The sequence below is a fragment of the Triticum urartu genome, chromosome 5A (assembly GCF_056163025.1).
Source record: "Triticum urartu cultivar PI428250 chromosome 5A, HENAU_Tu73, whole genome shotgun sequence".
NCBI classification, from domain to species: Eukaryota; Viridiplantae; Streptophyta; class Magnoliopsida; order Poales; family Poaceae; genus Triticum; species Triticum urartu.
Genome location: NC_141877.1, coordinates 494835949 through 494852794, shown reverse-complemented (window position 1 = coordinate 494852794; position 16846 = coordinate 494835949). Strand labels below are relative to the sequence as shown.

The window sequence follows — 16846 nt, the reverse complement described above, 5'->3', positions numbered from 1 at the left end:
TAGGAGATGTGATCTCCTAGGGGGGGCGGCGGCCAAGGGGGTGGAGTACCCCCAAGGCAAGTGGAGGCGCCCCCTCCCCTAGGGTTCCCAACCCTAGGCGCATGGGGGGCCCAAGGGGGGGGCGCACCAGCCCACTATGGGCTGGTTCCCCTCCCCACTTCAGCCCATGGGGCCCTCCGGGATGGGTGGCCCCACCCGGTGGACCCCCGGGACCCATCCGGTGGTCCCGGTACAATACCGGTGACCCCGAAACTTTCCCGATGGCCGAAACTACAATTCCTATATATAATTCTTCACCTCCGGACAATTCTGGAACTCCTCGTGACGTTCAGGATCTCATCCGGGACTCCGAAAAACTTTCGGATTACTGCATACTCATATCTATACAACCCTAGCGTCACCGAACCTTAAGTGTGTAGACCCTACGGGTTCGGGAGACAAGCAGACATGACCGAGACGATTCTCTGGTCAATACCTAACAGCGGGATCTGGATACCCTTGTTGGCTCCCACATGCTCCTCGATGGTCTCATCGGATGAACCACGATGTCGAGGACCTAATCAATCCCGTACTCAATTCCCTTTGTCAATCGGTACGTTACTTGCCCGAGACTCGATCGTCGGTATCCCAATACCTTGTTCAGTCTCGTTACCGGCAAGTCACTTTACTCGTACCGTAATGCATGATCCCATGATCAACCACTTGATCACATTGAGCTCATTATGATGATGCATTACCGAGTGGGCCCAGAGATACCTCTCCGTCATACAGAGTGACAAATTCCAGTCTCGATTCGTGCCAACCCAACAGACACTTTTGGAGATACCTGTAATGTACCTTTATAGTCACCCAGTTATGTTGTGACGTTTGGCACACCCAAGGCATACCTACGGTATCCGGGAGTTGCACAATCTCATGGTCTAAGGAAATGATACTTGACATCCAGAAAAGCTACAGCAAACGAACTACACGATCTTTGTGCTATGCTTAGGTTTGGGTCTTGTCCATCACATCATTCTCCTAATGACGTGATCCCGTTATCAATGACATCCCCATGTCCATAGCCAGGAAACCATGACTATCTGTTGATCAACGAGCTAGTCAACTAGAGGCTCACTAGGGACACATTGTGGTCTATGTATTCACACATATATTACGATTTCCGGATAACACAATTATAGCATGAATAATAGACAATTATCATGAACAAGGAAATATAATAGTCATTTTATTATTGCCTCTAGGGCATATTTCCAACAGTCTCCCACTTGCACTAGAGTCAATCATCTAGTTACATTGTGATGAATCGAACACCCATGGAATTCTGGTGTTGATCATGTTTTGCTCTAGGGAGAGGTTTAGTCAACGGATCTGCTACATTCAGGTCCGTATGTACTTTACAAATCTCTATGTCTCCATTTTGAACACTTTCACGAATGGAGTTGAAGCGACGCTTGATATGCCTGGTCTTCCTGTGAAACCTGGGCTCCTTGGCAAGGGCAATAGCTCCAGTGTTGTCACAGAAGAGAGTCATCGGGCCCGACGCATTGGGTATGACTCCTAGGTCGGTAATGAACTCCTTCATCCAGACTGCTTCATGTGCTGCCCCCGAGGCTGCCATGTACTCCGCTTCACATGTAGATCCCGCCACAACGCTTTGCTTGCAGCTGCACCAGCTTACTGCCCCACCATTCAAAACATACACGTATCCGATTTGTGACTTAGAGTCATCCAGATCTGTGTCGAAGCTAGCATCGACGTAACCCTTTACGACGAGCTCTTCGTCACCTCCATAAACGAGAAACATTTCCTTGGTCATTTTCAGGTACTTCAGGATATTCTTGACCGCTGTCCAGTGTTCCATGCCGGGATTACTTTGATACCTTCCTATCAAACTCACAGGAAGGCTTACATCAGGTCTGGTACACAGCATAGCATACATGATAGACCCTATGGCCGAGGCATAGGGGACGACATTCATCTTTTCTCTATCTTCTGCCGTGGTCGGGCATTGATCCAAGCTCAATCTCGTACCTTGCAATACAGGCAAGAACCCCTTCTTTGACTGATCCATTTTGAACTTCTTCAATATCTTGTCAAGGTACGTACTCTGTGAAAGACCAATGAGGCGTCTCGATCTATCTCTATAAATCTTGATGCCTAATATATAAGCAGCTTCTCTAAGGCCCTTCATTGAAAAACACTTATTCAAATAGGCCTTTATGCTTTCCAAGAATTCTATATCATTTCCCATCAACAGTATTTCATCCACATACAATATGAGAAATGCTACAGAGCTCCCACTCACTTTCTTGTAAATGCAGGCTTCTCCATAAGTCTGCATAAACCCAAACGCTTTGATCATCTCATCAAAGCGAATGTTCCAACTCCGAGATGCTTGCACCAGCCCATAAATCGAGCGTTGGAGCTTGCACACCTTGTCAGCATTCTTAAGATCGACAAAACCTTCCGGCTGCATCATATACAATTCTTCCTTAAGGAAACCATTAAGGAATGCCGTTTTGACGTCCATTTACCATATCTCATAATCATAGAATGCGACAATTGCTAACATTATTCGTACGGACTTCAGCTTCGCTACAGGTGAGAAAGTCTCATCGTAGTCAACCCCTTGAACTTGTCGATAACCCTTAACGACAAGGCGAGCTTTATAGATGGTCACATTACCATCCGCGTCTGTCTTCTTCTTAAAGATCCATTTATTTTCTATGGCTCGCCGATCATCGGCAAGTCAGTCAAAGTCCATACTTCATTTTCATACATGGATCCTATCTCGGATTTCATGGCTTCCAGCCATTTGTCGGAATCCGGGCCCGCCATCGCTTCTTCATAGTTTGAAGGTTCACCGTTATCTAACAACATGATTTTCAAGACAGGGTTGCCGTACCACTCTGGTGCGGAACGTGTCCTTGTGGACCTACGAAGTTCAGTAGCAACTTGATCTGAAGTTTCATGATCATCATCATTAACTTCCTCTCTAGTCGGTGCAGGCACCTCAGGAACATTTTCCTGAGTTGCGCCACTTTCCGGTTCAAGAGGTAATACTTCATCAAGTTCTACTTTCCTCCCACTTACTTCTTTCGAGAGAAACTCTTTCTCTAGAAAGGATCCATTTTTGGCAACAAAGATCTTGCCTTCGGATCTGAGGTAGAAGGTATACCCAATAGTTTCTTTAGGGTATCCTATGAAGACGCATTTTTCCGACTTGGGTTCGAGCTTTTCAGGTTCAAGTTTCTTGACATAAGCGTCGCATCCCCAAACTTTTAGAAACGACAGCTTAGGTTTCTTCCCAAACCATAATTCATACGGTGTCGTCTCAACGGATTTCGACGGAGCCCTATTTAAAGTGAATGCGGCAGTCTCTAAAGCATAGCCCCAAAATGATAGCGGTAAATCGGTAAGAGACATCATAGATCACACCATATCTAATAGAGTGCGATTATGACGTTCGGACACACCATTACGCTGAGGTGTTCCAGGCGGCGTGAGTTGTGAAACTATTCCATATTTTCTTAAGTGTGTGCCAAATTCGTGACTCAAGTATTCTCTCCCATGATCTGATCGCAAGAACTTGATTTTCCTATCACATTGATTCTCAACCTCACTATGAAATTCCTTGAACTTTTCAAAGGTCTCAGACTTGTGTTTCATTAAATAGACATACCCATATCTACTCAAGTCATCAGTGAGGGTGAGAACATAATGATAGCCACCGCGAGCCTCAACACTCATTGGACCGCACACATCCGTATGTATGATTTCCAATAAGTTGGTTGCTCGCTCCATTGTTCCTGAGAACGGAGTCTTGGTCATTTTACCCATGAGGCATGGTTCGCACGTGTCAAATGATTCGTAATCAAGAGACTCTAAAAGTCCATCTGCATGGAGCTTCTTCATGCGTTTGACACCTATGTGACCAAGGTGACAGTGCCACAAGTATGTGGGACTATCATTATCAACCTTACATCTTTTGGTATTCACACTATGAATATGTGTAGCATTACGCTCGAGATTCATTAAGAATAAACCATTCACCATCGGAGCATGACCATAAAACATATCTCTCATATAAATAGAACAACCATTATTCTCAGATTTAAATGAGTAGACATCTCGTATTAAACGAGATCCTGATACAATGTTCATGCTCAAAGCTGGCACTAAATAACAATTATTAAGGTTTAAAACTAATCCCGTAGGTAAATGTAGAGGTAGCGTGCCGACGGCGATCACATCGACCTTGGAACCATTCCCGACGCGCATCGTCACCTCGTCCTTCGTCAGTCTCCGCTTATTCCGTAGCTTCTAGTTTGAGTTACAAATGTGAGCAACTGCACCGGTATCAAATACCCAGGAGCTACTACGAGTACTGGTAAGGTACACATCAATTACATGTATATCACATATACCTTTTGTGATGCCGGCCTTCTTGTCCGCTAAGTATTTGGGGAAGTTCCGCTTCCAGTGACCACTTCCCTTGCAATAAAAGCACTCAGTCTCGGGCTTGGGTCCATTCTTTGGCTTCTTCCCGGCAGCTTGCTTACCGGGCGCGGCAACTCCCTTGCCGTCCTTCTTGAAGTTCTTCTTACCCTTGCCTTTCTTGAACTTAGTGGTTTTATTAACCATCAACACTTGATGTTCCTTTTTGACTTCTACCTCTGCTGATTTTAGCATTGCAAATACCTCAGGAATGGTCTTTTCCATCCCCTGCATATTGAAGTTCATCATAAAGCTCTTGTAGCTTGGTGGAAGTGACTGAAGGATTCTGTCAATGACCGCGTCATCCGGGAGATTAACTCCCAGCTGAGTCAAGCGGTTACGCAACCCAGACATTTTGAGTATGTGCTCACTGACAGAACTATTTTCCTCCATCTTACAGCTGAAGAACTTGTCGGATACTTCATATCTCTCGACCCGGGCATGAGCTTGGAAAACCATTTTCAGCTCTTCGAACATCTCATATGCTCCGTGTCGCTCAAAACGCTTTTGGAGCCCCGGTTCTAAGCTGTAAAGCATGCCGCACTGAACGAGGGAGTAATCATCAGCATGTGTCTGCCAAGCGTTCATAACGTCTTGTTCTGCAGGGAGAGCAGGTGCTTCACCTAGCGGTGCTTGTAGGACATAATCTTTCTTGGCAGCTATGAGGATGATCCTCAGGTTCCGGACCCAGTCCGTACAGTTGCTGCCATCGTCTTTCATCTTGGTTTTCTCTAGGAACGCGTTGAAGTTGAGGACAACATTGGCCATTTGATCTACAATACATGTTGTAAAGATTTTAGACTAAGTTCATGATAATTAAGTTCATCTAATCAAATTGTTCAATGAACTCCCACTCAGATAGACATCCCTCCAGTCATCTAAGTATAACATGATCCGAGTTAACTAGGCCGTGTCCGATCATCACGTGAGACGGACTAGTCAACATCGGTGAACATCTTCATGTTGATCGTATCTTCTATACGACTCATGCTCGACCTTTCGGTCTTCTTTGTTCCGAGGCCATGTCTGTACATGCTAGGCTCGTCAAGTCAACCTAAGTGTTTGCATGTGTAAATCTGTCTTACACCCGTTGTATGTGAACATTGGAATCTATCACACCCGATCATCACGTGGTGCTTCGAAACAACGAACTGTCGCAACGGTGCACAGTTAGGGGGAACACTTTCTTGAAATTATTATGAGGGATCATCTTATTTACTACCGTCGTTCTAAGTAAACAAGATGCAAAAACATGATAAACATCACATGCAATCAAATAATAGTGACATGATATGGCCAGTATCATATAGCTTCCTTTGATCTCCATCTTGGGGCTCCATGATCATCTTGTCACCGACATGACACCATGATCTCCATCATCATGATCTGCATCATCGTGTCTCCATGAAGTTGCTCGCCAACTATTACTTCTACTACTATGGATAACGCTTTAGCAATAAAGTAAGGTAATTACATGACGTTTATGTTGACACGCATGTCATAAATAAATAAAGACAACTCCTATGGATCCTGCCGGTTGTCATACTCATCGACATGCAAGTCGTGATTCCTATTACAAGAATATGATCTCATACATAACATATATATCATTCATCATTCATCACAACTTTGGCCATATCACATCACAAAACACTTGCTGCAAAAACAAGTTAGACGTCCTCTAATTGTTGTTGCAAGTTTTTACGTGGCTGCAATAGGGTTCTAGTAAGAACGTTTTCTTACCTACGCCAAAACCACAACGTGAATTGCCAATTTCTATTTACCCTTCATAAGGACCCTGTTCATCGAATTCGATCCGACTAAAGTGGGAGAGACAGACACCCGCCAGCCACCTTATGCAACTAGTGCATGTCAGTCGGCGGAACCGGTCTCACGTAAGCGTATGTGTAAGGTTGGTCCGGGCCGCTTCATCCCACGATGCCCCCGAATCAAGATAAGACTAGTAACGGCAAGCAAATTGGCAATATCGACGCCCACAACTACTTTGTGTTCTAGTCGTGCATAGTAACTACGCATAGACCTAGCTCATGATGCCACTGTTGGGGAACGTTGCAGAAAACAAAAAAATTTCCTACGTTTCACCAAGATCAATCTATGGAGTCAACTAGCAATGAGAGGAGAGTGTATCTACATACCCTTGTAGATCGCGTGCCGAAGCGTTCAAGAGAACGGGGATGATGGAGTCGTACTCGCCGTGATCCAAATCACCGATGACCAAGCGCCGAACGGACGGCACCTCCGCGTTCAACACACGTACGGTTGGGAAGACGTCTCCTCCTTCTTGATCCAGCAAGGGGGGAGGAGAGGTTGATGAAGATCCAGCAGCACGACGACGTGGTGGTGGATGCAGCAGTGATCGCAGTAGGGCTTCGCCGAGTTTCTGCGAAAGGGAGAGGTGTAGCAGGGGAGAGGGAGGCGCCAAGGCTTCAGGTGCGGCTGCCCTCCCCCCCCCCTTTATATAGGCCCCCTAGGAAGGTGCGCCGGCCCTAGGAGATGGGATCTCCTAGGGGGCGGCGGCCAAGGGGGTGGAGTACCCCCCCAAGGCAAGTGGAGGCGCCCCCTCCCCTAGGGTTCCCAACCCTAGGCGCATGGGGGGCCCAAGGGGGGGGCGCACCAGCCCATTATGGGCTGGTTCCCCTCCCCACTTCAGCCCATGGGGCCCTCCGGGATGGGTGGCCCCACCCGGTGGACCCCCGGGACCCATCCGGTGGTCCCGGTACAATACCGGTGACCCTGAAACTTTCTCGATGGCCGAAACTACACTTCCTATATATAATTCTTCATCTCCGGACAATTCCGGAACTCCTCGTGACGTCCAGGATCTCATCCGGGACTCCGAACAACTTTCGGATTACTGCATACTCATATCTATACAACCCTAGCGTCACCGAACCTTAAGTGTGTAGACCCTACGGGTTCGGGAGACAAGCAGACATGACCGAGACGATTCTCTGGTCAATAACCAACAGCGGGATCTGGATACCCATGTTGGCTCCCACATGCTCCTCGATAATCTCAATTACCTTTGTCAATCGGTACGTTACTTGCCCGAGACTCGATCGTCGGTATCCCAATACCTTGTTCAGTCTCGTTACCGGCAAGTCACTTTACTCGTACCGTAATGCATGATCCTGTGATCAACCACTTGATCACATTGAGCTCATTATGATGATGCATTACCGAGTGGGCCCAGAGATACCTCTCCGTCATACAGAGTGACAAATTTCAGTCTCGATTCGTGCCAACCCAACAGACACTTTTGGAGATACCTGTAATGTACCTTTATAGTCACCCAGTTACGTTGTGACGTTTGGCACATCCAAGGCATTCCTACGGTATCCGGGAGTTGCACAATCTCATGGTCTAAGGAAATGATACTTGACATCCAGAAAAGCTACAGCAAACGAACTACACGATCTTTGTGCTATGCTTAGGTTTGGGTCTTGTCCATCACATCATTCTCCTAATGATGTGATCCCGTTATCAATGACATCCCCATGTCCATAGCCAGGAAACCATGACTATCTGTTGATCAACGAGCTAGTCAACTAGAGGCTCACTAGAGACACATTGTGGTCTATGTATTCACACATGTATTACGATTTCCAGATAATACAATTATAGCATGAATAATAGACAATTATCATGAACAAGAAAATATAATAATCATTTTATTATTGCCTCTAGGGCATATTTCCAACACGAGCTCCGCGACGCGGCTACCGAGGGGCCCGTCACTGTGACCTTCGAGTGGTAAGTGCACTCTTCTATGTTTGTTTTTCGTGCGGTAGCTTTAGCTAAAAAAAGTAACTTCAAGTCACTAGTTACAGTTCATACTCATTTTAATTCCATGTTGCATAACGATTACTGCAGGACCAACTGCATCTACGCCCGGCCGAACAACAGCTTCGTCTACGCGGCTTTCACGCCGTCCGGGAAAGCCACCAACGACAAATTCATCGTCACCCTCATCTACATCTAATGGAGGACATCCTGGCCGGCCGTGTTGGTGCGCATGAAGAGCGCAGGGGAAGCGGAGTGGCGTGTCATGCAGCATCTTCGAGGAGCAGGTTAGGCATCCTAAGACGACAAGAAGAATTTTCTCCGGTGACACCGGCCCTATGCTTCCAGCTTGACACAATACCTGTGGGCTGGAAAGAGCTCAAAACCGTGACCGTTGCAGATGTCATACCGGTGGAATGGGAGTAGGGGAAGGTCTATTACGGCCATGCTTAGCTCATTTGCCTTGCTCTTGTCTTCATTGTCTAAGCCGTTAGCTGCAGAAGGAGGAGAAGAAGAAGATGTAGTCTGTCGGTTTCTATGTTAGTTAGAAATCAGTTAGAGCAACTTCAATGAGGTGACCCATTTCGTCCGCCCGTATCCGTTTGGATCGGCGCGGACAAAAGTGACGGCCCAACGCGCCGACCCAAACTCAAATCGTGTTCGTCCGGCGTCCGCACCGACCCATTTTCAGTCCAAAATTGCGCCTGAAATGCGTCGGCGCGGACGCGAAGCGGACGCGTCGTGCGTCTCCTTGCCTTCCGCCGCGTCCTCACCTGACGGTCGTCCAACTACGACGGTCAGCATAATTTATGACGACCGTCCATCTTGGGCCCATGCGTCAGCGACGGCGGTCGTTCTTTTTTAAGCCGGGCGTGCGGTGGGGCCGCTCTCATCCACTACCACTCGCCCCCCGTCCCCATCTGGCCACCCCTGCCCCCACGCCGACGACAACCCTAGCCACCGCCAGCATGGGTTTCTTCTCCGGCATCGGCAGCAGCCGCAAGGGCAAAGCCTCCGCCCGCCATTCCCCCTTCCTCCCCGCCCTCCCCGCGCCGGCGCGCGCTCCCCGTCAGAGGCAGCCCATCAACGTGCCATTGCACCAGGCCGAGTGGCACTGGCACCACCGCGTGCCTCTGCCGTACCCGGACGTGACGCTGCCGCATGACTGGCATTTGGATCCGGAGAGGATCCCAGTGCCGACGGCGCCGCGGACGGCGAGGGCCCATGCGGAAGAGGTGCGGCGCCGACGGGTGTTGCTGACGTCGGAGCAGCGCGCCGACCCGCACTTCGCCGTCGACTCGCCCAACTGGGCTCGATGGTTCTCCTTCGAGCACGGGAAGGCGAGGCGACGCGGCGTCGACCACAGCCTGCCGCCGCCCGCGCTCATCGTCCGCGACGAGGACCAGGAGGCCGAGGCCGCCTACCAGGCGGCCATCAAGGAGAGCGAGGAGGAGGAGCGGTGGAGGAAGGCGGACGAGGCGGCTTTCAAGGCTGCCATGGCGGAGGCCATGACCCTCTCCGCGGCGGGCGACTGCGTCGTGCCACCGGTGGCCCCGCCGTCCCCGCCCAAAGCCGAGCCGGAGGAGCTGGTCTACCTCGAGCGCTACTCCTGGACCGGAGTAGTGCGCGAGTGGGTCAGCGCTCCGCCGATCTGGCTCGGGGCGACGGAGAAGCAGGAGGCGGCCTACCTTGAGCACTGGGGCCGCGTTCGGCTGGCCGAGGAGCGCCGGGAGGGCGAGCGCCTGCAGATGCTCGAGCGCGAGGCCGAAGAGGAGGCGCGCCAGGCCCAGGCAACAGCGGCGCAGGCAGCGGTGACAAAGCCCGACATCACCGCCGTCTGGAACACGGCGTTTCCCTGGGCCGCCCCTGCGCCGATGTTAATCGACCTCACCGGTCCCGACGCAGCCGCCGCCGCCGCCGAGGACGCCTAGGGCAGCACATCGTCTAGTTTTTAGTGTTTTAACTAATATAATGTGGACTTTGGCCGGCTTTCGTGGCCGGCTTTTATGTTTAATTAAATGCATGTATTTATTTTTAAAATGCTTGCAATACTTTTTTTTTGGCCCATCGATGAAATGGGTCGGGTCAGCGTTGGGCGCTCGCGCCGACCTAAACACAGCGCCGGACGTTTGTGTCTGCCGAACCGACCCAAACGAACAAAAAGCGGACAAAAATGCCGTTTGTTTGGGTCGGCCCGTTGGAGTTGTTCTTAGTGCTAGCGCCGACCGGCCTTAAGCCGGTTGTGTTAAATTTATATTTTGCAATGTTGTACTATGATGTGGCATGTGGTTGGCTAGTATCAAAGCTCTGCAGTGCCTCCGTAGACTATAGGCGGCCAGGGGCGGAGTCAGGACGAAAAGAGAGGGGGCAAAGATGTGTATGATTTTTTTGTGCGAGGGTAATTTACAAAAAGTGACCACACAAGCATAAATATAGAGAGTATAGATTCGCTTAGAAGATCACCTGCGATGAATACGAAAACCGGTACAAAATCATATACTATCTCTTTCTCAGTTTACAGGGCGTGCGCGTGCCCCTAGGTCGTTAATTTGACCAACTTAATACAAGTCATATATTACAAAAAATATATACCAATATAAACTTCAGATGCTCTATTTTTAAACCGTATAATTTTTGTGTTATATAGTTTATATTAAGGTGATAAAATTGACAACCTAAATATACGCGTAAGACTTATAAACTAAAACGGAGGTAGTATTTGCCTATAAAATAATTTCATCACACAAAATCATGACAATTCGTCACAAAAGCCAAAGTGAGTTTGGCCGTTTAAATTAAAATGACAACATATGTGGTGTTCCTAAACTACAAAAGAGAACGTCGATCTTGTTGAATAAAATTTGTAACCTGCAAGTTGAAAAGAATGTACTAAAATCAAGGGAGGCTGTAAACATTGATAAATAAGAAGGAAAAAAAACTTGACTCGATTGAGCTTGAAAATATGTGATTCTCTTCCATTTAAATGTACCTCGGAGAATCGTGTTCATATCAATTATTTCAATCATGTTGGCAGGTGTTGTTAGAGTTGTGTCGAATATTATTGTACAAGTTAGGTTACAGTTGGACTTGGAGTCACACGGTGTGTAGACAGGATACAGAGTCGTGTCCAAGTAGGACACTTGTATCCTAGGCCTCTCATATATAGCGGGGATAGACACACGATATAACCTATGCCAACATAATAGCACATGCACGCGGGGGAGCCGGCGGCGTGTGCCGGCGCCCGGGCGGCCGGAGTACGGTATTATAGAGGTGTCATGGGGAGGAGCGCCCGTAGTCATGCTCCGGGAATGTAGCCATGATGGTGAACCTCGTTAACAAATCTCGGTGTCGTGCTTGTGTGATTACTTGGTCCTTGGTAGATCGATGAAGCACCTCGAATTTATTCTAACAAATGGTATCATGAACAAGGTTTGATGTTCGAAGGTCACAGATTGTTGATCTAGAAGAGGGATGCCAATTTCGTATGGTTCGCGTGGAAGTAGAGAGGAGCCAAGATCGCGTACAAAGGCGATGGGTTTGATACTGCGCGCGGTGTGCCTGCGATGATATAGGCACCGTGAAGCAATTGGGATCGGCGACACTTTTCGGCGGATTAAACTAGACAGTTTGCATGAGATCGATGGAAGCAATGTGGCGTACGTGCGGCTTGACGGTGACTGGGCAAGCAGCAGCAGACGCGTGGCGGCGGCAGCGCGATGGATCATCCAGCGTATGCAGCCTAGCGTGCGGACGCTGTGGACATGCGGGTCAGGCGCTGGTAGAGTTCAGGCCAAGGCGACCTAGGCAGCAACAGGGCAGACAGCCGGCCGAGGCAAGGCACGAGCCAACAGGAACGTACACAGGGCCCATCCAGAGGAGGAGGCCATGAGCTAATCGATCGGGAGGAGCAGGCTGCTGGTTTTGACCGGTGTAAGAGATCGCGTGAGATTTGTTTTGGAAAGAGAGGACGGGGCCCTCGTGTGTGACGCGGACGATGGCAGCAAATCAAACGGCAGAAAGATAATCCATTGAGCTGTGCATCCATCGAAATTAGCAGGAGCTTTTGGCGGAGATAGCAAAGGGCTAGCATCGGCAATTGTGCAAGGAGCGGACCACGTGAAAAGACTAGAAGACATTTTGGTTGGAATTGCTACTAGTATACGTAGGCATACCACACAGGATTTTTTGCTCGTGTACTTTGGCATAGCTGGGAAAGCTCAAACAAAGGTGAAAAATTGTTGGCACAATAGAGATGTTTCTAGTGTTGTGGGAAGTCAAGTGAGCTAAGATGGAAATATCATGTAATGGAAGAGTTTTGCGGAAGATGATTTGGGAGACTGAAGAGCGTTGTGCGGGATCATGCATACACATGGCGTCAAGCAATGCACGAAGATGTGCGGGCGGACACGATGCAAGGTGGAGCATGGTTGCAGTCGGATAATTTCGACTGGGTCGGACTGGACTGTCTGACGGATCGACGGGGATGTCGGTCAAAGCAGAAGATGGCGGTGATTTCAACGACGACGACATAGGAGCGTGATGCTGATGGTGGCCAAACTTTTGGGGCGTGGAAACACGTGGTGCAGGCCTGAGGGCTTGTGCGGCTTCGATGGACTATGGCGCAGGGTTGATTCAAGGGTGTGCACACATGAGAGCTTAAAGTCGACAGGATGCGGGGTAGCATAGCGCAACTACATGGAGTCATGTTGAAGGTGGAGCTGGAGTCTGACGGATGACTACACTCTGAGTTGATGGAGGGGCTACGGCGTAAGTTAACAGAGAGTCGAAGCCTATTTCAGCGGGGTAGCGAGAGACACGTGGTTTCAGACTGGGTACCAGTGGTCTGATGGAGACGTGATACTCGGCATCGGTCGGTGATGATCGGTGGTTCTCTGCAGTGGGGGTTGAGGCAGTGGGGGCTAGCTACCCGGGAGGCTCGACCAGGACAGCAGAGACTCGACGCAGTGATAGCAGCGAGCGTGCGGTAAGCACGGGACACAACGACAGACCAAGGCACTAATGGTGAGGCATGTTGTCAGACATAGTGTGCAGGGGTGCTGAAGCAGTGTTGACGAGTACCAGATTCAAGTTGGTGACTGAGTTTATCAGTGCTAGTTGATTGACATGAGTTGACCATGGAGAATCTGAGAAAGTGGCAGAAAGTCTGAAATTGTCAAAAGCTGAGAGTACATGGCTGTATATTCTGTAGTGTTTCAGTGCACATGACAAAGTGCGGATGACAATGACAGAAGGAGGCGGAGTGCTATAGCTGTGGGACATGTCAGAGACTATCCGGGAAAAAAAAGATGAGACAACTGTGAATTTGACTCAGTGTGACACAGGGCAACGGTGAAATTCATTCAAATTTCAGAAAGACGGTCAAGAAAAAGCGATGATGTTGAGTTCAGGTAACTCTTGTATGTGACATCCAATATGTGAGTTGTTCATTTTCACGCAGATAAGTTATCGGTGTGTGATGGCGTTGAACGTAAACTCTGGAAGTTGGGAGCACAAAGTAGAGTAATGAAAAACTTAACTTTGCTCAAGTGTTAACTGTGAAGAAGACGAGAAGGGACTACAGTTGCAGGTGGAGTCACATAGAGTCTGGGAGTAGCAGCGGTGCTCATGGCGTATCTCAAGTCCAATGTACATAGAGGTTCGACACATGGACGAATTCAAGGTGGTGAAGAATATTCGCCAAGGTGGAGTTTGTTAGAGTTGTGTCGAATATTATTGTACAAGTTAGGTTACAGTTGGATTTGGAGTCGTACGGTGTGTAGACAGGATACGGAGTCGTGTCCAAGTAGGACACTTGTATCCTAGGCATCTCATATATAGTAGGGGTAGACACACGATATAACCTATGCCAACATAATAGCACAGGCACGCGGGGGAGCCGGCGGCGTGTGCCAGCGCCCGGGCGGCCGGAGTGCGGTATTGTAGAGGTGTCATGGGGAGGAGCGCCCGTAGTCATGTCCCGAAGATGTAGCCATGATGGTGAACCTCGTTAACAAATCTCGGTGTCGTGCTTGTGTGATTGCTTGATCCTCGATAGATCGACGGAACACCTCGAATTTATTCTAACAGGTGTAGATTTTGCAACAACAAACAAAACCTCCATCTAGGTCCCACCAATGTCAAATAGTTGAAATGGTAAATAAACTGCACACATGGAGGCAGCAATTCCTTATAGATTTTGTTGTACTCACATTCAAACTTATTCTACAAAAAATATCACGCGAAGGTATACTGAATGAACCTAATTGCCAAATTGTATTGGTCCATTATACACATAGTTGATAATTTGATAAGATTAACTGAGTTTATAGCAAGGTAATTGGCAAAAAAAAGAATTTAGAAATGAGAAGGATCAAAGAAAGAACCTAAAACTTATGGCTTACCTTGATCGATAAGCTGCCGCTTGTTCCAAGCCTCCAATTGACTGAATTAGGGTGACAAGCAGGAGGACGTGCATGGCGGACAAGGTTCTCCCCATCTAGTCCCCGTGCTCCACTCCACTTCTCTTATTTGTATCATGCAGTTTTTTAATTATGTCCTAAATATCCCTTCCATGTTTATCACCGTGTGTAGATCTTATTTCTCAAACTTCAATATTTTCCTTAGCCAGATGTTGGAAACGATTTAGCATCGCCTTGATGCATCAATATAATGACATATTGAGATGACGGTGATACAACAATTATGAGATCCACGCCGGTACATTGGACGCTCCATCAACATTCCGCAGCATTGAATGATCAAGGAGTTGTGCCAGCTTGCGCAAGATTTCTCGAGAAAGATGAGCAAAAAATGGGCCGCCTATATGTCAGCTACCTGAATTTGTTTTTGGCATCAGTCGAAAATCCGAGACATTGGATGTCGAATGGATGACTAGACGGCTGTCTTCAATTGCAGCCTGCTTTCTTCTCCCCAATGAACATATCAACGTCTGATCCTCCAACCGCCCACCTGCCTTCACCCCCTGCGGCGGCTGGGCGTTGCCCCTTGCTGCCCTGCTGTTATCTACTCACCTCAAGCTCTCCACTGTCGTTGCTTGCCATCGTCGCGACTATCTCTGTAAATCCCCCCGACCTCCTGTTCTTTGGCACCGGCAGCGCCCGCACCCACCCGCTTCCTTGCCTCCGCCTCATAACGTTGTCCTCGCCTGGCTGAGCCTCGCCATGGCCAACGCTCGTCGTTTTCGCTCCTCACACCGCTTGCTTCTTTGGACTCACATGATGCAGAAAAGTGACTAACGCTAGAATATTTTTCGGGCACCTGATATTTGCCAAATGCGACACAGAATTCGAGTTCCACGAGAAGAATTTTTTATTTTGCAGCCAACAGCCAGCCTAGTCACAAGAAGCTTCTCTTTTATAGCAAGGAAAAATTGTCTTCATCCGCAAGAAAAAAGGAAAAGTTGTTTAATTTAGTGCATACCAAGTCCTATAGATCAAAGTAGATATTAGTTGACTGACAAGTTCGGTCAAGAATTTCGTCGGGATTTTTTGGGGTCAGTTTTCCCCGTAAGTTTGCCATCTTTGCCCCAAAAATAGATGTTGTAACCTCACTCTCTAAACTGGAATCCGTAGGAAAACGTCCGTAGGTGTGTGGCATTGCTCCACAACTAACTGGCCACACGTAAGATATTCCAAAACTAAAGTATGATGTGTTGACAAGTTGACATACGGGCTGACATGTCAATTAGTATGTTCCAACGGCTCGAGTCCAAGCATGCAACTATGATTAGCTTGATGGTTGGTGGTGCGGTTGAACTCGTCGATTAGTCTTTGCCGGTTTCCCCAGTAGATACGCGGAATTAGCCAGTTTTAGGCATCACTGCCAAGTGCCAAACATACAGCTGCCACCGATTGGACAGGTGATAGAGAGTAATAGTACTATGTGTCAACTCTACGATGTTGTCAGCCAACTTGAGTGCATCGAGTGGTCGTCGAGGTTGTTACATGGCCGCCGGCACCGTGGGTTAAGTTGTTGCTTTCGTGCATGCCGGGGGCACTGTGGTTGAACGAGCGTTTTCTGATTGGCAGGACTTCTTCGCGGAGGCAGGAGCGGAACGGCAATGCGCTTTTCCGAATGACTAGAGTCTAGAGGATTGCTGACCACGCCTACCACGCGGTGGCGTGAACAGTAATGTCACTTATACGTACTGATTTAAAAAAAAAAACTTTATGCACTAGTTCAGTCTCACACATCATAACGTATTTCATTATGAAAATTCACACTCATATAATGTACATCCCTAGCGTGTATGTTTGTTTTCAAATTTGTTTGATACAGAAAAATATAAGGTTGAATTTTGATTTTATGTTTTTTTTTTCAAAATGCGGTCTCTCTAGAGCTCGGGAGCCTACATATGAAAATTGGAGGAACCAACTCAACCAAGTTCATCCAAATGTCGAGGCTCACCTCCTCTACAAGTGCCACTACACGAGAAGGCTATGGTCTTTGGTACAAATAGCACATTCTCGGGCTCGACACAAACACTTGGCCCTTGTTCGACACGGTTGAGGCTTGATGG

The 16846-nt window shown here is 48.2% G+C and overlaps 1 protein-coding gene across 1 annotated transcript; it reads left to right on the top strand.

Annotated features, from left to right (window-relative positions):
* Positions 1 to 9272: 9272 nt before the first annotated feature.
* LOC147972227 (uncharacterized) lies at positions 9273 to 10235 on the top strand. The gene has a single exon (XM_087524263.1). The coding sequence runs from the start codon at positions 9273 to 9275 to the stop codon at positions 10233 to 10235; it is 963 nt and encodes a 320-aa protein (XP_087380389.1).
* Positions 10236 to 16846: the final 6611 nt, after the last annotated feature.